The sequence below is a fragment of the Aplidium turbinatum genome, chromosome 18, assembly GCF_918807975.1.
Source record: "Aplidium turbinatum chromosome 18, kaAplTurb1.1, whole genome shotgun sequence".
NCBI classification, from domain to species: domain Eukaryota; kingdom Metazoa; phylum Chordata; class Ascidiacea; order Aplousobranchia; family Polyclinidae; genus Aplidium; species Aplidium turbinatum.
This window is the reverse complement of record NC_137489.1, coordinates 12,053,299-12,077,746: the sequence shown is the minus strand read 5'-3', so window position 1 is coordinate 12,077,746 and position 24,448 is coordinate 12,053,299. Positions and strand designations below refer to the sequence as shown.

The 24,448-nt window shown below is 37.1% G+C and overlaps 1 protein-coding gene across 1 annotated transcript; it reads left to right on the top strand.

The window, feature by feature from the left end:
* Positions 1 to 6,408: 6,408 nt before the first annotated feature.
* LOC145787373 (uncharacterized) lies at positions 6,409 to 24,448 on the top strand. Its single transcript, XM_082599104.1, has 11 exons — positions 6,409 to 10,791; positions 12,901 to 12,967; positions 13,836 to 13,900; positions 14,331 to 14,404; positions 14,799 to 14,842; positions 18,591 to 18,640; positions 20,241 to 20,408; positions 20,658 to 20,827; positions 21,188 to 21,380; positions 22,557 to 22,663; positions 22,877 to 24,448. Exons 1-11 carry the CDS (start codon positions 6,508 to 6,510, stop codon positions 23,064 to 23,066), a joined length of 5,412 nt encoding a protein of 1,803 aa, XP_082455230.1. The 5' UTR covers positions 6,409 to 6,507; the 3' UTR covers positions 23,067 to 24,448.

The window sequence follows — 24,448 nt, the reverse complement described above, 5'->3', positions numbered from 1 at the left end:
ACAAAATAAGTACCATCTTTATCTTGTGATAACTTAAACTTCACCAATTTGCATCGATTCTCAGCAATTCAATTTTTACAAGAAAATCATTAATCCTTTACAAATTGAAAGAGTATGTCTTGCTTTATTCACCTGAAAAGTTTCAGGTTTATATCTCATCTACCAAACGAGCAATCGTCGTTCAAACTTAACCGCCCAGCGAAGCTTTTTTTCAATGCATTGTAAAGGAGAAGGGCTCTTTTTAGGGCTACAAAAAGTCCTTATTAGGGGTACCGAAACAGTCCAATGCTTTACATGCAAAAATGTTCTGTTGATAGCACCCTAAATTGAATAAAAGCCTAAAAGTTGATTATTCTCCTGTTCAGGTGGGGGGGCATAGGGTAGTAAAAGCAAGGTTCAGAAAAACCCGGGCTTTTTTAAAAAAGCCCAGGTGTGTTTGGGCTTTTTGTGTCTTTTAAAAAATGCTTGAAAAAAGTAGCTTCACGCTTATTTCACTTCAAAATGAATTTCGGAGTTGGAGCTGGAGTAAATCCTTTCGGAGCAGGAGCGGAGCCGGAGTAAAAAAAAGTGACTTTGTTCTCCTCTGCTAGGCATGTGGTGAATGCAAAAGTTAATAATAAAAAGTTCTTGGTCAGATGATTAATTTGATTATGTTTTAACAAGATGTTATGTTTGAGCCTTGGTATAGAGAGCTTGACTTGTTGTACCAGATACATAGGCTATACCAGTAACGTTATCGGATTTAATATTTTCGATTAAACACACACAAAAAAAACAAGAAAAAACTACTAAATCCAACGTTTTCGACATAACATATTGTCCTCGTTAGGAATACTCATAGGCTACATTTAAGAGAAATAAATAGGCTAAATGAATTTGGAAATTTTACATTAAAGCTGTAGCCCACAAGCGACACCTCTCAATAGCACCATCAACAACTGACACACGAATTCAATGCAGGATAGCCTACAAAAATTGGCGAGGGAAGACAGCCAAAAATACAGCAAGTTTAGTTGAAGCACTATTTACCGATCACAGCAAACAGGGGGTGGCGTATAGCCTACTGAATAAGGATCGATTCGCCTTTACAATGCATTGAAAAAAAGCGGTTAGGTTTGAACGACGATTGCTCGTTTGGTAGATGAGATATAAACCTGAAACTTTTCAGGTGAATAAAGCAAGACATACTCTTTCAATTTGTAAAGGATTAATGATTTTCTTGTAAAAATTGAATTGCTGAGAATCGATGCAAATTGGTGAAGTTTAAGTTATCACAAGATAAAGATGGTACTTATTTTGTGCTACTGTTTAATTGAAGTAAGACATACTCTTTGCAGTTGCGTTAGATTGGTACTTTTATTGTAAAAATTAAAATGCGAGCAGAAATTAGATAGCTACAACACATTTAGTTGCAAACGTTTCATATTTTTATTTTTAAAGTTTAATTGGGTAAATTTTTAGTTGAATTTATGCTATGTGGTAAATTTTATGTCATTCTAGGTACTAGTTATATTCAACACTCGACGTTGGTTTAAAGTTTTTATTGCAAAAACACAGTAAAATTGTCAAAAAATCCATGTCCATTCCGCTTTATCACCTTCATTCCGCCGCTTTTCAGGATCCTTTTTTTCACCCCCTATGTAGTAGTTGCGTCCGTTTTGTGACGTCATGTTGACCAGGGTGTCGGATTCTATACTTGCACCCTAAATTGCAAAAATACGATTTAGCTAAATTGCTGCAATATAGCTAAATTGTTGCAATATAGCTAAATCGTATTTTGCAATTTAGCTAAATTGTTGCAATTTAGCTAAATCGTATTTTGCAATTTAGCTGAATTGTTGCAATTTAGCTAAATCGTATTTTGCAATTTAGCTAAATTGTTGCAATTTAGCTAAATTGTTGCAATTTAGCTAAATCGTATTTTGCAATTTAGCTAAATTGTTGCAATTTAGCTAAATCGTATTTTGCAATTTAGCTAAATTGCTGCAATATAACTAAATCGTATTTTTGCAATTTAGTTAAATTGTTGCAATATAGCTAAATGTGTTGCAAAATTGCTAAATTGGTGTTGCAAAATTGCTAAATTGTGTTTTTCCAAACGGCGCCCCATACACTGTTGTATATATTTTTATACAGACCAGTCGTGCTCAAATGAAGACTTTTCAAGGTTGTGTGTAACTGCTCTTGAAGACACATTTGAGGTATTAATATTAAATAATTGTTCAATAATATTATTATAACTATTATTTTATATAAATTGGAACTTCATTGCTATTTAGACTTCTATACCAGCATATAATGGGTACACGGTTTGATGTCGCGTCCGAATGACGCAATAACGAATGACGCTATCTCTAGGGCGTAAGACATGAATGACGTAAGACATGAGTAATGCAAGACATGAATGACGCAAGACCTGAATGCCGCAATACATGAATAACACGAGACCTGGTTATTTCTTACTAGAATTCATCGTTTTTTTAATACGCTAGTAATTTCATTTGCCGCGGTGGCAAATTCAATTTTCATTTGTCACACAAACAAAAATTAAAAATTTTTTTTTTACACTAACAAACCCGAAGTGTAAGTCTGGCTTTCCGCAGTTAGTCGAGTTTTTTTCCTGCTTCAGGAACAACACAGGAGATCATTTGCACTTTTCTGTTTTCGAAGACAACCTATTAGGTTCGGACTCGCAGTCAAACAGTGATATTTAACTTGAGAGGATTAATTCATAGGCAATTTTTGGTCTCTGTAACATTCGAAGTTGTACGGTATCGTACCCATTAATATCCAATAAATTCATTTGTATTAAAACTTGGCCATTTTCGCTTTGTGCACAAATATACAAAAAAAAACTCGTAGTAGATAAAATTAAGACTTAGCCCGCAATTTGGCCAGGGATTCTTGATTTTTATGAATTTGACAAAAGCATTTTGAAAAACTAATTATTAAAAGTAGGCTACAGTTCTTGCAGTATGGTCACGAAGACGAAATACTGTACATTCAACTCGCCAGTAGGCCTAAATTTATTTTAACTTGTCATCCTACTTTTGCAATTTTGTGTGGTTAGTTTCAATCGCATATTACGCCTTGTGTACTTGAGTTATGAAGTAATTTCTTGTTAGAAAATGGTTTGTTTTTGTTATATTTTTATTTGTGCAGCTTTTTCAACAAATTAAATTCACTACCGTGGCATGCAGTAAAGCCGTATCAGAAAGTAGCCAACGCATTTCTAGAATTTGTAAGCTGTTGTCTAGGATGGTTGTACAAGTAAACTTTGCCATGTGATTAGTACTTGGTTTGTTTGTGCAAACCTCACTCATTCAACAAAAACAAAGCAAACTACTTCTACTCTGTGAATCTACTCCTTTCTGCACAAAACCAAGCTGTGCACATGGTCTACTAGACTTGTATTGATAGTTTTAAAGCAGTCATCACAGATTAAAAAGTCATTTATTTTTAATAAGAAATAATCAAATCTCTCTTCATTCATGTATTGCGGCATTTGGGTCTTGCGGTAGTTCTGTCTTGCGTCGTTCGTGTTCGCGTCATTCGGACCGCGGCATAAAGTCGTGGATCCTAGCATAATACAGTAAAGTTAATAAGTAGCATAAAGCTCACGTTAACTAAAGTTGGTATCATTATAAAACATGTAACATTTTTTAAAATTCATAACTGTTAAAACTTTATAAACCTTCTTTTAGAAACAAATCTTGTGTCAAGGTTAATCTTTAATCAATATTTCAATGCGTGAGTGCATTGCTGGTTTGGAGCACTTAGCACATTGTGTGCAATATTTATTATGGTAGTCTTCGGTTAGTAGTACGCATCAAAGCTGGATCGATTACAATAAGTGTATAATTAAATTAAATGTACTTCCATAAAAGCAAACGAAACCAACACAAAGTAATCTCTCTGCCAATTTGCATTCTAAGTCTAACTACAATTAAAAATCATTTACTTGATATAACTTTGGTACACATCTTTTGGTGTGTTATTTCTTAGTTGAACCAATGGGTGAAACACTACCATCTTCGTTCTCCAATTTGGTTGAAGCTTGGCATAAATGATAATTGTTGATAAAAACTACCATTGAATCTAAAAACTTACCTTAATCGGACCAATATTCTATGAGTTATGGGGCTTAACTTTTGACCATTGACAGTCAGATTGTGATGTCTTTTTTCTACTTACCTACGGTAGTTAAAACATTCATATTTTGTTTTTAAGGATGCATCTGATGAAAACAATTATGGTGCAAAATCAGAGAGTACACTCAGTGTTATTGATCCCTTGGAGGATTGTTTGGCGGCATTTGGAGGTTTATCTTTGGCTCATACACCAAATGTGAAGCCCATGACGCAAACTGGCTTGCAATCTGAAAAAGATGGGTGGAAAGCTACATCCCGTGGAAACAGTCCTTTTGTTGTCTTCGATTTAGAAGCTGATGGCACAACAGTTGAAAGTAGAGCTGTTCTGTCCGAAAGAGATAACTTTGCAGCTGGAGATTCATGCTCAGCTTTTGGAAAAAATTTACATGACTTCTCCAAAGAAAAGAGCGGAGAATCTTTAGAAGTTCACGAAAAAGGAGACAATGCTTCAAACTATGAAAAGCTTGAGGGTAAGGGACCCATGCAAGATAAAAAGATTGGTTCTTCAATGGTACCCGACAGAGACAATGATTCTGGCAGCAATATCACTGAAGATGATAATTCAGATACACTTTTCTTTGATGCATTGGATGATGTTGAACCACCAAGGTTTCACGGAAAGGAAGGATCTTCATTGAATATTCCTTCAAGGGATATTGTTGAAGATATTGATGATCACTTGGATTCAACTATAACCAATCAGGAGGATCCCACAAGATTTTTTAAAGAACTCTGTAGTGAAGTTGATACAAGTGAAAGTATTTCTTCTAATCCAAGCTTCACTCAACAAAAGTCCAGTGAAGAAGCATTTTCTGATGCTGCAGAAAGCGAATTGCCGAAGGAAAGTGACTCGTTATATTTTAAGGAGACTCATTCTCCCAATTACAATCTATTTCAAACTAGCAAGGCTGATATACACTCAGCAGCTGATAGTGCATCTGTTGCTTCAGTATCAAAGATGTCTTTGGAAAAAACTGATAGCTTATTATCCTCTTCATTTCCTACCTCTCTTGATGACAAACCTGAGTCAGTTCCTGCCATGGATGCGAGTATTAACTCAACCTCAATCAGTTCACCGCTGCCTGTAGATAAACAACTGCCATTGAGTGTTACCACAGACTTAGAGAAACTGCCTAACTCAGAATGTTTTGTAAAGCCACGTCCTGCCAGTAAAAATATTGCAATATCTGCTCAAGCATCTAACGAGACTGTTCAAACTCAAGTTGATATTATGGCTGAGAAAAACAAGGATATTACAGCTCAACTGGTGAGTCAAAGTCATAGTGTTGTAGAAAAACTACCAGAAGATGAAAAAACAAATACTGAGTCTTTTTGTGGTGATTCTTCACAGAAGGAAGATGACAGTAACATTCATAATCAGTTTCTTGTAGAAAAGGGATCATATGCCATTGATTTTAGCACTGTTGATTTGGACAATTATGATCCTTTCAAATCAAGCAAAGGCTTGTTAAATTCACCAACTGCCAACTCGCCACCTGCCATCCAATCCAGTATTGAAATGAACCCCAACGTTACAGGGGAAAGAGAAGATAAAGAAACTGCTGATATTACTGATCTTGTTCAATCTACTTCAGAGTCCAGTGTACCTTTGTTTAATTTCTCTGAAAGTTTAGCTGAGAAATTTGAAACTTCTAGCGACACAAGTACAATTAAAGCTGACAGTGTTGAAGCAACTCCCACAAGAATATTGATCCCCGCTGATGACAATAGCACTGTTGACGCTTTGGTGGAGGAAAATTTGATTCTGACTATTGAAGATGGGAATGTGTCTTGTGTGGTTCAGCCCTCGGAGGAAATTAAAGTGAACGATGTCGTTGTTTGCCATGGCATGTCTCAAACTACTTCCATTGATAATAATGAGAATTTAGATTCAAATCACACAAATGACATCGGTTTAGAAAACACACACAGTGCTCCTGAAAACAACATGGACAGCGAAATAACAAACAAAATCATCACAAGAGGGTCATACTCTATGAATTTCAATGATTTTGATGATCCCAAATTTGACCCTTTTAATTCCAAGAAAGCATTATCCATTGACGACAGTGAACAGATCACAGAAGATAATGTTGTATCTACAGCAGAGTCAAATAACAAAGGCGATGAAATAGTGAGTGATAAATGTATTAAAGCATCAAGTGAAGATAACGTTACGGCAAACACAAAAACTGCACTAAACGATAGTGTACTAACTTCTCAAAATGGAAACAATGCCGAAAAATTTAGTTCCGTACCTCTAACAGTTGAAACAGATTTGCTTGTGCGAAGTGCATCAGATGATATATTGGTCGAGGATGGTGGTGAACTTCCCATTTCTAAAGGCACGTATTCAATGGGCTGTTATCAGTTTGAGGATTCTAATTCTGATCCTTTTAAAAAGACCAAGAGTTTGTCTAATGATGAAGATGGCGACAAGTTACCTGCAATTAGAGGAGCATACACTTTGGAGCTTAATGACCCTAATTTTGATCCGTTTCAATCAAAAAACACAATGATCAATTCCCCAACTAAGGATTCTAAGAATGCCTATTCATTTCCTGCTGCTGAAGTGAAAAAGACAGATGACTTAGTTACAGACTTCAAAGACAAAATTGTTATCAGTCCCTCAAAAGATAAATCTACCGGGAAGGCTGAAGTATTAACCACTGAATTTATAGAAATGAAACCAAGTCTTAACAGCGTCGATGTCACTGAAAAAAATGTTGCAAGTCGAGAGGAAGATAAAGTAATTGTTACATCAAAAGAAAACGCCAAATCTGCCAAGAAAAAGGTGCCAACGAAAACGGCAAAAGCAAATCAAGATTTTTCTAATGATTCTAGTCAAAAAGAAGATCCAGATGCAACTGAGGTTTCGAACGATCCACCGATTGCCAAAGGGGCATATTCTATTGACTTCAACAAATTTGATGATCCCAATTTTGATCCATTTCAAACCAAGAAGAGTTTGGTAAATGATGAAACTGTTGATGCGCCACCTGAATCGAAAGGAGCCTATTCAATGGATTTGAACAGATTTGATGACCCCAATTTTAATCCGTTTCAATCCAACAAAGCCGTCGTTAATTCTCCTACTTCTGAAATTCCTGACGTTTTCACTGGGTCTAAAGAAACCAAAACTGTTTCAATGGATAGCATCGCTGATGCACAACATTGTATTGAAATGACATCAACAAATGCAAGACAAGATGCAACCGACCAAACGGAAGACATGTCATCGGCGTTTGTGGCTGCAAATACAGAAATGAAGTTATCTAAAGCCTCTGAACCTGAAAAAGAAAAGCCAAAACTTGTTACTGATAGTGGAAGTGGAGAGAACATTACAGATGTGGACCCTGTAGAGGTGTTGGTACCTAAAGGAGCTTATTCAATCGACTATAGTAAATTTGATGACCCTAATTTTGATCCTTTCAAAACCACCAAAAGCTTAACAAATGATGAAGGCGTTGACGAAATACCTGCACCAAAAGGAGCATACAGTGTGGACTTTGATAAATTTGATGACCCTAATTTTGACCCGTTTCAATCAAAAAAAGCTATGGCAAACTCACCAACAGAAAATTTACAAGAATCTTTATTGTCTGTGGCCAAAGCTGAAAGTGAGAATATTTGTGAAGTTAAAGAGAAAAATAGAGCAAACGTCTCAATGCAAGAGAATTGTGAGACATTTTCTAAGAAGATAGCTGCCAAAACAACCAATAAAAAAGCAATATCCAAAAGCAATGAAACTCCAGAAACCAGGAAGTCTTCAAAAGAAGAAGTTGTCAATCCATCTGAAGTGATTACTTCTACCGAGCTTTCAGTTGAGTCGCCAGGGCTTCCTATACCCAAAGGAGCTTATTCAATGGATCTGAGTAAATTTGATGACCCTAATTTTGATCCTTTCAAAACCACCAAAAGCTTAGTAAATGACGAAAGCGTTAACGAAATACCTGCACCAAAAGGAGCTGATAAATTTGATGATCCCAATTTTGACCCATTTCAATCAAAAAAAGCTATGGCAAACTCACCAACAAAAGCAAGTTGTGATGAATTTCCTTCAGCTGTGACACAAGGTGTTTCAAAAAATTCAGTTCCTAAAGAAATAAGTGCAGATGACAATAAAGTTTCTGAAGAGATAAAAGTTTCGAAGAAAGTGTCGAAAAAAGTTGGAAAATCTAAAGGAAAGCCTTCGGAAATTCGCTCCGAATTAGCTGCATTAAAGAAAAAACAACGAGAAAATTTGCAGCAGTTTGCAGAGGTTGATGACCAAGTTGTTGAGGATCCTGTACCAGCCAAAGGAGCATATTCAATGGATCTCAACAAATTTGATGACCCTAATTTTGATCCTTTCAAAACCACCAAAAGCTTAACAAATGACGAAGGTGGTGACAAAATACCTGCACCACAAGGAGCATACAGTATGGACTTTGATAAATTTGATGATCCTAATTTTGATCCATTTCAATCGAAAAAAGCTATGGCAAACTCACCAACAAAAGTTTTGGAAGAATCTCCATTATCATATGTGGCAAAAACGGCTGAAAGTGAAGGCATATCCTCTGACGTTAATGAAAAAAGTATAACCGATGGATCATCTCACTATGATGCTCAGCCACTGCCTAAAAACGAAGGTGTCAGGCCATCCCAGAAAAAAGTAAGATCAGAAGTTGACAAAAGCTCAACACTGAGAAGGTCTTCACAAGAAAAAATCGTCAATCCATCTCAAGACACTAGTGACATTACTTCCACTGAGCCCCCTACGGAGACATCTGAACCTCTTATACCCAAAGGAGCTTATTCAATGGATCTCAGTAAATTTGATGACCCAAATTTTGATCCTTTCAAAACCACCAAAACCTTAACTAATGATGAAGCTGGTGACAAAATACCTGCACCAAAAGGAGCATACAGTATTGACTTTGATAAATTTGATGATCCTAATTTTGATCCATTTCAAACGAAAAAAGCTATGGTAAACTCACCAACAAAAGCAAGTTGTGATGAATTTCCTTTAGCTGTAGAACAAGCTGCTCCAGAAAATTCAGTTCCAAAAGAAATAAGTGCAGATGACAATAAAGTTTCTGAAGAGATTAAAGTTCCAAAGAAAATGCCGAAAAAGGTTGGAAAATCTAAAGGAAAGCCTTCGAAAATTCGCTCCGAATTAGCTGCATTGAAGAAAAAACAGCGAGAAAATTTGCAGCATTCTGCAGAAGTTGATGACCAAGTTGTTGAGGATCCTGTACCAGCCAAAGGAACATATTCAATGGATCTCAGCAAATTTGATGACCCTAATTTTGATCCATTCAAAACCGCCAAAAGCTTAACAAATGACGAAGGTGGTGACAAAATACCTGCACCAAAAGGAGCATACAGTATGGACTTTGATAAATTTGATGATCCTAATTTTGATCCATTTCAATCGAAAAAAGCTATGGCAAACTCACCAACAAAAACAAGTTGCGATGAATTTCCTTTAACTGTAGAACAAACTGTTCCAGAAAATTCAGTTCCAAAAGAAATAAGTGGAGATGACAATGAAGTTTCTGAAGAGGTAAAAGTTCCAAAGAAAGTGCCAAAAAAGGTTGGAAAATCTAAAGGAAAGCCTTCGAAAATTCGCTCCGAATTAGCTGCATTAAAGAAAAAACAGCGAGAAAATTTGCAGCAGTCTGCAGAGGTTGATGACCAAGTTGTTGAGGATCCTGTACCAGCCAAAGGAGCATATTCAATGGATTTCAGAAAATTTGATGACCCTAATTTTGATCCATTCAAAACCACCAAAACTTTAACAAATGACGAAGGTGGTGACAAAATACTTGCACCAAAAGGAGCATACAGTATGGACTTCGATAAATTTGATGATCCTAATTTTGATCCATTCCAATCGAAAAAAGCTATGGCAGACTCACCAACAAAAACAAGTTGTGATGAATTTCCTTTAGCTGTAGAACAAACTGTTCCAGAAAATTGGGTTCCAAAAGAAATAAGTGAAGATGACAACAAAGTTTCTGAAGAGATTAAAGTTCCAAAGAAAGTGCCGAAAAAGGCTGAGAAATCGAAAGGAAAGCCTTCGAAAATTCGCTCCGAATTAGCTGCATTGAAGAAAAAACAGCGAGAAAATTTGCAGCAGTCTGCAGAGATTGATGACCAAGGTGTTGAGGATCCTGTACCAGCCAAAGGAGCTTATTCAATGGATCTCAACAAATTTGATGACCCTAATTTTGATCCATTCAAAACCACCAAAAATTTAACAAATGACGAAAATGGTGACAAAATACCTGCACTAAAAGGAGCATACAGTATGGACTTTGACAAATTTGATGATCCTAATTTTGATCCTTTTAAGTCAAGTAAAAGCCTACCCAACGAAAACGACACTTCTAAAGCTTTGAATCCACCAAACCAATCCGAAGAAACCACTCAGTTCAATGACCCAAATTTTAACCCTTTCAAATCCAACAAAGCCCTTGCCAATTCTCCAACCGAAAAATCATCTTTTGATGGCATAGTTCAGCAGAGTGAGGCTTCACACATAAAGGAAACCTCCTCCTACTCACAAATAACGACGCCATCCGTGAGTGACAAGACTGTGTTGACTGATGAAAGCAACATTCAATCCGGAAAACCCCGTCCCCTGCAGGTAATTTTCTCGCAACAATGCTCAGCTGTTTTACGCAAATCTTGTTATTTCAAGCTCTGCATCCTTTAAAGTGCAACTGCACGATCAAATTAACATTGGCTAGAATCCATTGCCAAGACGTCTGGTACGGGATGAAAAACTTACTTCCTTACAATTGAGACCCACAGCCAAGAAACCGACCTTTTTCCCACGCTCTCTAGCGCTTCTCTCTCACGCTACCTGGAAGTGGCAAACTCGTCTACGCCACCTAGCGATATGACGTCACTTGTAGTCGAACTTTGTGGAGACCAAACTAGACGCGATAGGTAAATGCGCTAATTTATAAGGTATCTATAATGAAGACGCATCTTCCAGCCAGCATATTATACAAATTTAGTTGTTGATGCCTGTGTGCCAGGAGTGGTTTGCGATACCCATCGCCGAAGGCTAGTTTTGTAGATTTGAACAGGCAAACTTGGTTACAGTAGCCTATATCGAAAAGATTTTGTATTGTACAATAACGCTTCAACAATCAGTTCAGTTTGTTTTTATTTCTGACCATCACAACGAAAAAACGATATATGGCAAACATAGCAGAGGTCTAGAAAAAGGTAGAAGCGACAAAACGCGGACGTTATAACGTGCATGATAGCCTACCAAAGCAGGACAATCAGTTTAAAATATGGCACGGTCGCAACATCATTGTGGCTGTTTTCTGAATCCAGCATAATCCCCATCGTCGCTAGGGTATTTTCTACGAATAAAAGAGACAATGCAGGATGGCAGCACGACTCTGTTCGACTTGCCCAAAACTTCTCCATCCAACAGCCTCTCCAGCACGTGCCTATAAGCGACCAGCCTGAGAGGCATAACAGCTTCGTTAAGTACGAATGGAACAATTACGCAACTAGCTTTTGAAAGGCTGTTGAACAGTAAACAACATTACTCACTCATTTGACAACTTTCCATTGCGTAGTCTGGGCTTGTCATCTTTTTCCCAATTTTCAAAATCATGCTCAAGAAAGTGATTTGAGCAGATAACACTGCTAGGGAAGGGTCCATTCCACATACGGACTTGATGAGCAAACCTGCACCACTTAATTTGCAAATGTTGATCGTTCGGGAAGGCAAAAAATGTCACCTTGCAACAGGAACAGATTTTGTGTGACAGATAGAGAAAATTTTCACCATTTTAAATATTTAGTTCAGAACTACAATAATCTATGAAACGAAATTGCTAGAGAAATGTTTTCTTTTAAAAGCTCATTTTTCCAAGAGATACATTTGAACGAAAGACTTGAAACTTACAAGAATGTTACATGACATTGGTTAAGACGTATGCTTTCCTTATGGGCCTATGACAGCTTTGGTCAGTCTCTTAAACCAACAATCTCAATGAACAAGACAACAGACCTGGCTTATTTTTTCAAACTAGAGATTGCAAAGAGCCTATACTACTTGCTTTCACATAAAAAGCACGTGCCACGAGATCGAAGCAGCGAAAAAAAACCTCTTCCCTCTAAGACTAAGCCAACCAAAGCACTTGCAAAACCGATAGTCGCTCCGAGGTCTGACTACAAGTGACGTCATAATCCGCGTGTTGCGCAATGCAATCCGCCATTACAGGAACGTGGCCAAAAATACAAGCGCGTGGAAAACCATGGTTTTGATAATTTTTACTGAGATAAATATAACCTTAAAATGCAAGGGCGAGGTTGGTATTTATAGATTGAAACATGCTCTTTCAGATAAAGTGAGGTCAAAGTCATCGTGCAGTTGCACTTTAATGTAAATGCAAGATTTATAATATAAAAGCAAGAGTACAAACTGTAGCCGCACATTTGTATCACCCAGCCATAATTTGTATCCATTATAGCAGAGTTCACATGATCCATTCTAAACATTTTTACATCATGGTTGAGTGTAATGGAATTCTGCAGCCTTGATTTAAACTTTTGAAAATATAATATGGCAGATATATCTGAAAACTAGATATTAAATTGTGAGTGTGATTTTTAGACAGTTGGTATTCCTGCTACACTTATCGTGAGTTGACTAACATTTAATGTCATCTTTATGACTAGTTGCAGCATTTTATATTCAAAAAGTTAAAACTTACTTAAATTTCAGAGCAAAAACAGTGAAATAAGAAATCCTGAACCTCAAGTTGACAATTTGTTTAGGCCAGCCGATAAAGGTGGGTACTTGTTGACATTAAGTTCAGACAGCACAATCTGGTCTTTCATGAAACTAGAAAGATGACTGTAGCTTTGTAAATGCTGGTTGCATGGCCGAGTATTGATAACGCTTGATTGACACTTTGTAAGCAGACGACCGTCTATAGGCAAGATACATGACAATGTGCTTGCTGATGGATACAAAGGTCTGGCTTTCCCGCCCAATTTTATAGGAATCTTCCAACTCGGCACAAACTTGCATCGGGGAAAAAAACAGAATAGGTCCTGGTGGCATTGCAACTTTGTGTATATGAACAGCAGAGAGCAGCAGCACGCAACAGCGTAATACTGATACGTGACGCATCGATTCAATTACCACACGATGTGAAACTTTGCAACAGTCAGCTTCCCCTCCATGATCATAAATGTCTTTATTCAAATACTGTAGATTGTAGAATAGTTTCGTTGTTGTTAAACAAAAGTCTCTCTGTCATAATCGGGATTCAGACTCAGCAGCTCTAACATTTTGTGATAATTCAATGAGTTGTTGTAGTGGGCACCCGTTCTTCCGCTTGAAGTCTGATGATATCTCGTTCCATTGCATTGCCTTGGACAGTGGACACAGCAACTGATTGTTTGATTTTCATCCATCAGGAGCGACCGACTATAAATAATGGCACTGGTCACCAAGTGGCCAACGCGGTTGTGGTAACACCCAGTAGACTCAAACAGCTGTATGCCACTTGCGGTGGTTAACTGCCGACATAATGTGGCAGCGTTTATGGCTTAGACATTGTGCAAAAGGTGTTGCAACTTCAAAGTGTGTTTGGATTTCTGAAGTACTTGCATTTCATTCTTTGATTTGTGTTGTCTTGTTGTTTCCCCCAGTATTTGGTGATGCGAATTCATTGAAGTCGTGGGAGGATCTATGGGACAAGGAAAATGATAATTCAGTAAGTTTTCTCGTGGCCCCTAAAGTAATACATTGATGATTTTCAAGATCATTCGGCTACTAGATATTTGTCTGGCCTAGGCTTTATTGCATATGATAGTAACCTTTACATTTAAGCAAAAGACGCGTTCCAGAGCGTATCGTGTGTGTGGTGTGTTTAAACGGCTTTTTCCACCTGACATTCGGCAGTCGAAAGCGATTCAAGTTTTCACAGTTTCACCAGTTGCACTTTTATCAGATGAATATTGCAACTAGTGCTAGAAACGATAATTATCCTGATGAACACCCAAACTTTTCAGTACCCTATTCAGAAACTATTTTATAATTAAATGCCTGGTGAACAGTTTTATTCAATATTCCGTACTAAATTCTTATTCCATTCTCTGATATTTTTATTACGTTGTAATTATTGACTTGTTCAAACTTTTTAGAATTCGGCTATTGAGTCAGAACTAAGAAAGCAATCCCTTTATGTCCAGTTTGACCCGCTAGTCGAGCCTGTAGCGTAAGTACCGTCTTTGTCATGCTGATTACTTTGTTATATTTTCGTGGTTAAAAGCGTTATAAGGATAATAATTAATTTCGATTTATTGAAAATTTCTGTCCATTTTTCCGAAAATTGAAATCGATTTTTAGCTGTTTATAATTGAACTGGCTGGTGTGAAATAAATTTGTTTGTATTACAAGACATGCAATGATTGACCGAGTCGTTTATATCAAGCATTGTTGGTTTGACGTTTGTCAGAAGATATTTATGAACGGTTCCACTTTTAACTGGGGCAATGTCAGTAATAATGGTTATTATGACAGCATAAAGTGTTTGTACATGGACCTAAAATATTAAAAAATAAATGCAAGTTTTTTTCTGCAGTCTTGTATATTCTTGGTTCATTTTTCAGAGCAATCGAAAGGGCCATGCAGCAGAATCAAGAGCAAACCCAAGGTAAGTGTTGTGAAAGCATGACCGGTTATCCGTTATATCCAGGCATCTTATGATATCTCACGGCTTTCTTTGTAGGACGAAAGAAAAAGTGACTGATTCATTCTTTAAAGTCCTTCACCATTCAATTAATCACGTTTTTCCGTGTTGTATTGTTTTCATGCCTAACGAACCTGAAAGTATGTGGCCATTTTGGTGCTTTGCAGTTTTGGCGTTGTGGTCATTTTTGTTTCATACGAGTAAGTAAAAAGTATAGCATCGGCAACGCTTGAAAATCTTGAAAAAAGTTGTCAATAGGTCATATGGTATTTGTGTCTGATACAACAGAAGCAAAATAAAAGTGTTGCAGATGAACTTAGATAGATATAAGATAATAAGATTGAAAATTGCTTGTTAATTAGTGCGAGCAATCGGTAGTGTCGCCAGGGTCTGCTACTATTCGGTGAGTCCGATTCGGTGAGTTCCTAACCCCTAACCCTAAAACGGCAATGATAATTAGGCTACGGTACCCGATAATTTAAAAAAAAAATTCAAAAAATCACCGAATAGGGAATTAGACTCACCGAATAGGGAATTAGACTCACCGAATCGGACTCACCGAAACGGGCCATTCCGTGTCGCCAATACGTTGACGTAGAACCAAAGCAGAAAACCCCAGATGACCGGAAAGCCTTTGTTTTTTCGTCCTGACAAATTCGCCTAGCGATAGTTTCACAAGAGATGATTGTTTCATTTGTTAGCATTTTTGTCTTTAGAAAAATGGTTATTATGAACAATAAGCCGGGCTATGAAGTTGTGTCAGTTCATCAAAACTGCTTTTGTGGTTTTATTGTTTGAAAAATGAGCGTTTGTAATATTGTTGTTTTTGTCGTGCTAAATATACGCGGAGTTAAAAAAATAACAAGTCTAATCATGTTCATTATAAACAAAAGCAAAGGATATTTTTAATATATTTGCTTTCAAAGTGACATGTTTTGGAAATAAAGATGCTGTCATAATCGTGTGAGTGTGACTGGCTAACATTATTACCATCTGTGTGGTTGTCAATTTTGATTTTGTACTCTTGTAATCTCGCGGGTGCCCTCATGCGGAACACTATTCAAGGTTAGCATGCACTTGTAGGTTAGTATGCACATTGCACAAGGTTAGTATGTGAAGTTTAAATATTATTGGATGCATTGTCTGTCGAGATGAAGTACCGGTGTCTTACTGATTTTTCCGGTCAAATTTATGTAAGAGTTATTCAGACTGACTTTATTTTTTAAATGCAACGAAACGTTTTTTCGTTTTAAAATGCTCTGTTATGGATTCGTTTCTGCAAAACGAAATCTGCACGACCGTTTTCGCCCTAATCTAGAAAAAGTTTATCCAGACCTTCACTGTCAAAATAGAAATATTAACCTGACCGGCATTATAATCTTCACCAAACCTGCTAAAGAAACAAACACGATCATTTGGCAACAATTGATTTAGCGTTGTCACTAAGGTAAGCCAAACAAAGAGATACAAGAAAAAGTTTAACAACGAATGTGTTTGCTCTACTATATTGACATTTATCTCTCACTCTGCCTTTTGTCTGGCGAATAGAACTGTTGGCTATTTGTCCAACAAGAGCGCGCGCTCTTTTAGTGTTTTGTATTTGACGCTGTTTGTCGTACTTATGTCGTTGCCCGGCTACTTGGGCTTGATACGCATCTGACTACAAGACGATGTGTACTTGTACTAGTTTGTTTTAGTCGAGAGTTGTTTGCCAGCAGCCACTTAGCGTTTCAGAATTACACCAAGCGTCAAATGAGTGATTTAATTTTCTTGCTAGCTTGGGAAGAAATTGAAGAATGATGTAAAAAAAAGTTAGTCAGTTGTGCAGTGCGTGAATTTGAAGCGACAGGAACAGGTCACTCAAACCAGTGCAGATTAGAGGATGAAAACTGAAAAACGTTATCATCAGTTATGATCTACCTTGTTTTGACGATCTGTGTTAGACAGTTGCCAGTAACTTTCAAAACGAAAGTGTTTTTTGAGCATATAGAGTAGACACTAGACAGTGTCTAACAAAGGGTTTTGTATAACTTTTATAAGCCTTATAGCAGAGGCTATTGACAGATTTTGTTCTGTACATCTTGAATAAAACACTAATAATAGCATATGGATTGATTTTACCTGCTAGGTTTGTTTTTCAAACAGAAATTTTGAGATGTCATCCAGCACCTGCTTAATTATTTAGAGATAGATTATCTTGAGGGTGCTTGGTTCCAATTTCCTTTTGTAACTATACTGGAATATAACGCTGCAACGTCGTCGAAAAGCAGGTATTTCTTTGTGCAGTCACTTAAATCGACTTCTCTTAATTTTTCAGTTCTTTTCTATATGATATATTGAACAACTGAAAGGATGAAAAATTTAGTTCACATAAACGAAAAATTTAGTAACACAATTTAGTTCACTATTTGGTTACCACGACAGCAAATCAATCGTTTTTTTACATTTATTCAACGTCTGTACGTTGAATCAATGTAAAAAACAGTTGATTTGCTGTCTAGGCAGTTTCTCTGCACGTTAGACCAGTTAAAAAAAAAAAACTTCAATATGACACGCCAAGTCATAGCAGTATTTTTGCGAACGGTCAAGTTGTAGAAATTGTTTCACGTGTTAAGGTAACACAAGAATTGTTCGTTTTGAACTCGAGTACTTCAAGCCCCCTTTAGATAACTAATCACTGTGGTCATGCACTCCTGCTTCCTATTGAATGGACAGACATTCTTTCTCGTACCTTTTTTTTGTGAAGGTTTCTTCATAATAGTTAGCATCCCAGAAGAAAGTTGTTTTTTCGTTTGGCATTGGACTACACGAATTGATATGCTTATACCAATAACTATTTGTTCTGCGAGTCGATTCTGCGATTATTTGATGTTTTTAAAAAGCGTTCTCATCTACAAAGCTAATTCGCCCAATTGTGATGAGTTTATGACTAGTAATATCTGAAAATTTTCCTCTATTTCTGAACAAGAAGCTGCTTTTTTGCCATTAATGTTTTGAACATTTGAAAACTATCTTGCCAGGGTAACTGGATATAATTATACATCTTTTGTGTGTTTGATCAGAGAGGTTTAAATGCCAGTAAAGGTGTGATTTTTTTTAGTTTTACAGCAACCACGATGCAGATCTGCTGTCCTTCGTTCAGTTTTGTAGTAGATAGCCTACTCTTAGTTTTCTCATGTGGTCCCAGCGTTATTTAAGTTTACAACATTGGAAAACCTTTAAATAATTATGATGTTCTCCTTTAGTGAACGGCTGAATTATAAGGAACTATGAAATCTAGTTTGTTCGGTACAAAAGTGATTGATTCAACATGATCCATGTGCAAAATCTGGCTAACCATTTGCAGCAGTTGTTGTCGCTTGATGTGGTGTGCACTGTACAGTCAATGAGGTTGCTTGAAATGGAAAGATTTTGTTTGGGTGCATATTTTTTGTCTTGGTTATGTCGTTTTGAACGAAAAGCTGTCTCGTTTTATTTTGGAACGAAATGATTTGACAATTGTTATTCAGACTTATGAGTGTTTAGAACAAAACTATTTCAAAACATTTTGTTTCACGCAAATTTCAAAGTCTTCAATTTTGTTTCGGTTTGAATTAAATGTTGTTTCGAACAACCCAAGCAGTCAGCCAATGCGCCTGAGGTATGCTTCGTTCGTTGTTCTACTACTTGCTGCCAAGAATCAAAACTATCAAAATGTTTTTTTTTTGTTCAGGACCTCACGCGTCATATCCCGACACATTTGACAATGATTCCAACACGACAGTAAGTCCTCAGACAGCAAATTAGTCATCTTTTGCATTGATTCAACGTCTACAGACATTGAATCAATGTAAAAAAATGACTGATTTTCTGCTTATGTATAGCACTCATAGGCTACTACTCTTTATAAACTATTTCGCTGCTCCCAAATTAAACACGTTAGATAAAACTTTGTTGTATTTTTATGCACGGACGAAAACTTGAATACAGCAGTGTATTGCTGATCGTCTTCATGAACACTTGAAGCTTTACCAATGTTGCATACTTAAAATAAGTTGACTCTATTCCCCTGACCCACTACTTGGGGTTTTTACTTGGTATTTATGGCAATGCAATGACATCCAGGGTTGATCTCTAAGTGGTCAAAACTGGTTTTGACCACTAAGCGGTTTAAACCTGGTTTTAACCGGTGAAAACTAGGTTTAAGCCGGTCAAAACCCAGAAAAATATTTTTATGTAGTGAATGGTAGGCTACCCGGTCTATGGGCTATTTAGGAAATATAAAAGCAGTTGTGAGTTGTGACCATTTTGATATGCAGGCCTCGAAATAGCTGGCGGCCATGGCCGCCTGAACTTTCATTAATGGCCGCCAATACCGACCTGTCAGGCAGCCACAGATGGCTGCCTGTAAAATTCGTAGGAAAGATTATATTTATCTTGGATTTTTCTCTTGTTTCAGCGCCGCCAAAAACAAGACATCAAACAGCGTTAAGACTACTACCTTAGTTACATGTCGTGCTACGTCTTATGTGCTACGCAATGGGAGAGCAAATGTTGCGCAAATTTTATGGCAAAATTGATGGCAAATGTTTTTCATAAAAAAAAAATTTGTTGAAATAAATTCTTGTACTTCAGTTGGCTGTGCAAATGGTTCATCGTTGTACCAAGAATTTTTTGGTTCATTAGAAACTTATTTTTAGAATTTGAATTTTCTCAATAATTAAAATAACCAACTGATTGAAATATTAAAAATAAACAGAGAAATTGAATATTTTTTGTTCCAAATCCAGCATTTAGATTATTGTTGATCAAAACGAAATATAGTTGAACATCATTACTAAACATGGAGGGTAATATTTTTAATTCAATTGCAAAGCAACTTGATTCATACACTAAAGGGGTTTTGACCAGTAATAGGTGGTCAAAACTGCCCGGTTTAAACCAGGTTTTAACCGGGCGGTTTAAACCGATCAACCCTGATGACATCAAAAACAAGATAAAAAAACATAAAAAGGCCAAAGACATAGATAGAACAAAGTTGGGATACTATAGTCAAGCAATAACTCAAACTTAGATGTTATTACCACTTTTAATTTTATATATAAACGACCAAGGCTCGTGAATGCCTTTGGTTGGTTTCTTTGCCAACGTCAAACAAGAAATTGAAAATTAACATTGAGGATATCTGGCTGAAACTTCTATCAGTCTTAGAATACAGTATAATAAGGCTCAAACTTAACGATGGAAAAACTTTGGAAAAAAATATTTAACTTTGTCAGATCTGTTCAACTGGACGGCCCTTTAATTTGCTAGGCATGATCGGTGTTTGCTGTTTAATGTTGCCTTCGCATACAAAACTTTATTTCAAACTCGGCCTTTTCAGTTGACTGGAGAGGGATTGGATGAGGATTCTAATCTGATGGCTTCCGGCACTCCTCCTTACCATCCAGCGGTGTCCCAGTTGGCTCAGAACCTTGTCAGTGACAAGTGGAACGCTAACTCTACGCAAGGACCCTCAAATGAAGCCTTGATTTCCTTCAGTCCTGATCAGGTCTATACGTTGTTACAAAATTTTATTGGATCCGCATAACAACCTTTTTCAATTAAATTTTATTTTTTAATTTTAAAAGGGAGTTTTGCAGAAACAATGTTTATCAACGTTATCAAAAGTACATATATCATTTTGCGTGGAAGCATATATTAAAGCTGTAATTTTGAATTTTTTGTCCTCGCAAAAACCCGTGAAGGAAGATGTGAAAACAAGATTTAATAATGTTATCCTCTTTTCCATGAACTTCAGGCTGCGAAAGACACTGGTTTTTATAAGAACGTGAAGACTCATTATTCTTCGGAGGAAACACGTAAACACGAGGAGTTTCTTGGCAAGCAACAGCTACTGCGAATGGAAAATGAAAAAAAGGAGCTGAATCGGAAAAAAGAAGCTCTCAGAGCGTCGATAGATGACATGAAGTATGTGTGTTAGCAGCCAGAGAATCAGACTTTTTTACGTTTTTGAAATTTTGTCAGCCATGACATGTCAAATCAGGCTTTTCTTCTTCAACAATAATAATAATGATGTTGTAGTTTATTTATTGTCGCTCCAGCTAAGGTCTTTTAACGACAGGTTTCATTTTTAATTTATATCAGGTTTACGATATCAACACATCATTTCCCGACTTATTCTCACTGCGTTACGCAAGAAAGAACACAGTCGGTACCGTTTTTGAAATCTTTAGTATGACCCGACCTGGAATCGAACTCAGACCCACCAACACTAGAGCCGAAGGCGATAACTACTCGGCCACTGAACTGTTTCTTTCTCAATTGCAGAGCTCGGGTTGCGGCGAACAAAACGACAGAGAGAGAACTCGAGAAGGTGATCAGTGGATTGCGCAATGAATTGGACGCGGCTCACGTTGATCAGAGAAGAGTGCTGGACGACATTGTCTCCGCGAAAAGAGTCTACCACGACTACCATATCAAGGCCAGCGAATTGCTACCGGTCCTGAAAGCACATAAACAGGTGGCTGTGGCTCATTGGAAGGACTTAGTTTCTGAAGTCCTCAATTTCCAACATTTTTGTGGTCGATTGGCAGTAAATGTTGATGTCATTTCAACCTTTTACAACTGATTTTTTCTTTTGTCGACAAAATTTCAAATTTTAGTAGTCGCAATTCGGCGTGAAAATATCAACTTTAATTTTAACGGGATGATGTGCTTGACTTTATCGCAACCAATGATAACACACGTACGACTCGTAGCAATTGCATTGATTTGGGGAATTCGTTGCAGCTGATGTTCATTTTTCCGATGTCTTAGAGATTCCTTGATTGAATTAACTGTATTTAAAAACAGCAGTTTTCCTACCAGTACAACAACATACGGTAATTCATAGCAATTCTCACTAGAGGCTGTACCTCGTTAAGAACCAAGCATTGGCTACCAAGTATGCAGCAGCCCGTATTAACTACTCAAATGCTATGTCACTTTAGCTGCGTGACATCGCACATAGTTACTACTTCCTAAAACTTCTACAGCCTGTAATTTGCTCTGCTTGGCTTTTTGCTTTGCATTGAGCACTTTTTGTAGTATTAATAGTATTTATTGTTTAACTGTGTATCCATATTCACTGGGGGAAATTTTTTACTTTGTGTCTAAAAGCCGTCAATCGTCCCCTTATGACTATCCACAGTATCCAGCTTACAAAAGTTATCCATTTTTTATCATTTCAATGTCGTTGGACGTTTAAATGATGTGAATATTCGGGATTGTTGAAACGCAGCAAAACAGATTTCTTCCATTACATTTCATCCGACGATGAGACAACCTTGCCAAAACGACCAATAGATTGAAACGAACTAGGTCCAGTTAACGAAGTCTTGCTTGCCCATTACTCACTTTGGCAATTAAGCGACATGTGATTTTGCCTCTCCTCTGCCTTGCCGTTTCATTTTTATACGTTTCTTTTTTTCGATATTTGTGTATGTAGATCAGATCTGTAATTTCAATTTATGAAGAACATCAGTCAGCTGGTTAATTGAAAAGTGCTAACATGAATATAGCCGAAAACGTTCGTAATTTGTAGTTTGTTTTCATGTTATTATGTCAAATGCCATCTGGTTGTTAGGTTTTAGTTGTCTATGGTTAAAAAAATCACCTCTATACCAAATTGAGTTACTCACTTGTTGCACAATCGCAGACCGACCTCGAGCTTCGAGAGGAACTGGACAACAAACTGAAAACTTTGACCGAGAAGGCGAAGAATCTTCGCGTTTTGAAGCAAGACGCGGAAACAACAAAAGCGAAGTGAGAATTGCTTGCCAAGTTGATTTGAAGTTTATCGCAGAAATGGACCGAAACGGCAGTTGACTTTATTTTAATGCTAAATGCACAATGCAATGCTTTTTTTGTTCCATAGAACCTTTCAAATCTGCTTTGAATTTTGCTTTTGAGTCGTACTTAGCCTAAAATCTGTGTCTTTGTGTTTTCTTCTTTTTACATCAGGTCATTGTGTTTTAGACTTGCTGCTGAGGTCGCCAAAGCCCGAAGCGCCACAGAGCGGGAAATTGGCGCGCTGCAAGCAAAGTACAAGAAAGAGCAAATGACAATTTCCTCGCTCACTGCTGCGCTGCAAGACAGAAGTCGAGAAAACGAGGAATTGACGAAAATATGCGATGAACTGATCGCAGGCGCGGAACACAAAAGTTAATAGGAACTTTTCCTTGTTTTATTTTTTGAGCTTCTTTATTACTTGCACGTCGATTCGCGCCATTCTTTCTCGGTTGGGTGTTTCTATCAAGAGTGAATTTCTAAAGACGCTGATGATTCGAATGCGCTAAATATACCAGAACCTCTAGCCAGTGACGTAACTAGAAAGAAAATTTTCCGAGGGCAAATATTTTAATGTTTAAAATAAAAAGTTATTTAAAAGTACAGCTACTGAATACAGCCAAACATTTATGAAATGCCATTTAACATGCAATGCAATGTCATTAAAACGTTGTAATGGTATTAAAAACATATTTTTAGGGGGCAAGATTAAAATTTGGGAGGTTGAATGCTCCCCCAAACCCCTCTGTGGCTACGTCCCTGCTCCTAACACAAAAGTAGCTGCTTGGGTTAATTTCCTTTAAAAAAGTTGACTATTCGATACCCACTATAGAAAAGTTTTGTGTTAAAGATGGAGAATGACTGAAAACGCCTGATATTCAGTCATCTGATCACGAAGCTTTCAATTTCAGACTTACAAGAAATGTTTGTTGAACCTCAACCACCGCAATGTTTAACGCTGTGCCGATTTGCTTTTTGAAACATTGCATTGTTTTTGCGTTTTCTTAACATTTTCTTGCATAAAATTTTCGCGAAGATAGGAATGTTTAGTGCAAAGAAATGGTTAAACTGTTTCTCAAAGCGTTGTTATTTTTTCATAAAATTGTATTACCACAGCAAACCCGCAATTCTTCCCGGCTGGGTAGGTGTGCCTCTTCTAACGACAATAAATCTTCCAATAGGTTATCACGGCGTACGTACATTAAACCTGACGTTCTTTTTGCGTTGATTGTTCTTTTTAAAGTGGTATGTATCTGCTGGTTGACAGACGAAAGCTGGTTTGGTCAAGCTGCTGCTCATTTCGTAGATATCTTAGATATCTGCAACAGTGTTTCGTAACTACAACGTTTCTGTTTTTGTATTTTGCGTTGATAAAACTTTGATGTTTAAAAACGCTTTCTTCGCCTCACAATCACATAACTAACGTTTTCAGCAACGCAAAACTATTTTAAATTTAAAACCGCGAGCACAAGCCAAGTTGGCCTACTTATTTTTAGGTGATAAACTCTAAATCAATAGCCTCAGATTAACTTACACCAGTTTTGGGGTTTAGATCAACTGAGATACTGTTTGTACATGTAAAAAACTAGTTTCGAACCGAATGGGGCATCTGATGCATGTCTTTTTGTAACATATTCCTGGGAAATAGATGTCGAGTCGTTGAAGCAGGCACGTTCTTGTACAAATTTGCTAATTTCTTTAGACACTGTTGTACTGTGTCAGTGGAGTGTTTATTTTCTTGCAACATGCTTGTGCCTTTTG

Excerpts from the sequence above, each read along its gene's own strand:
- LOC145787373 (XM_082599104.1), top strand. The coding sequence starts at position 6,508 with ATGGGCTGTTATCAGTTTGAGGATTCTAATTCTGATCCTTTTAAAAAG. Across the intron at positions 18,641-20,240 it reads ACAATGATTCCAACACGACA|TTGACTGGAGAGGGATTGGA; the intron begins GTAAGTCCTCAG and ends CGGCCTTTTCAG. Across the intron at positions 20,828-21,187 it reads GCGTCGATAGATGACATGAA|AGCTCGGGTTGCGGCGAACA; the intron begins GTATGTGTGTTA and ends TCTCAATTGCAG.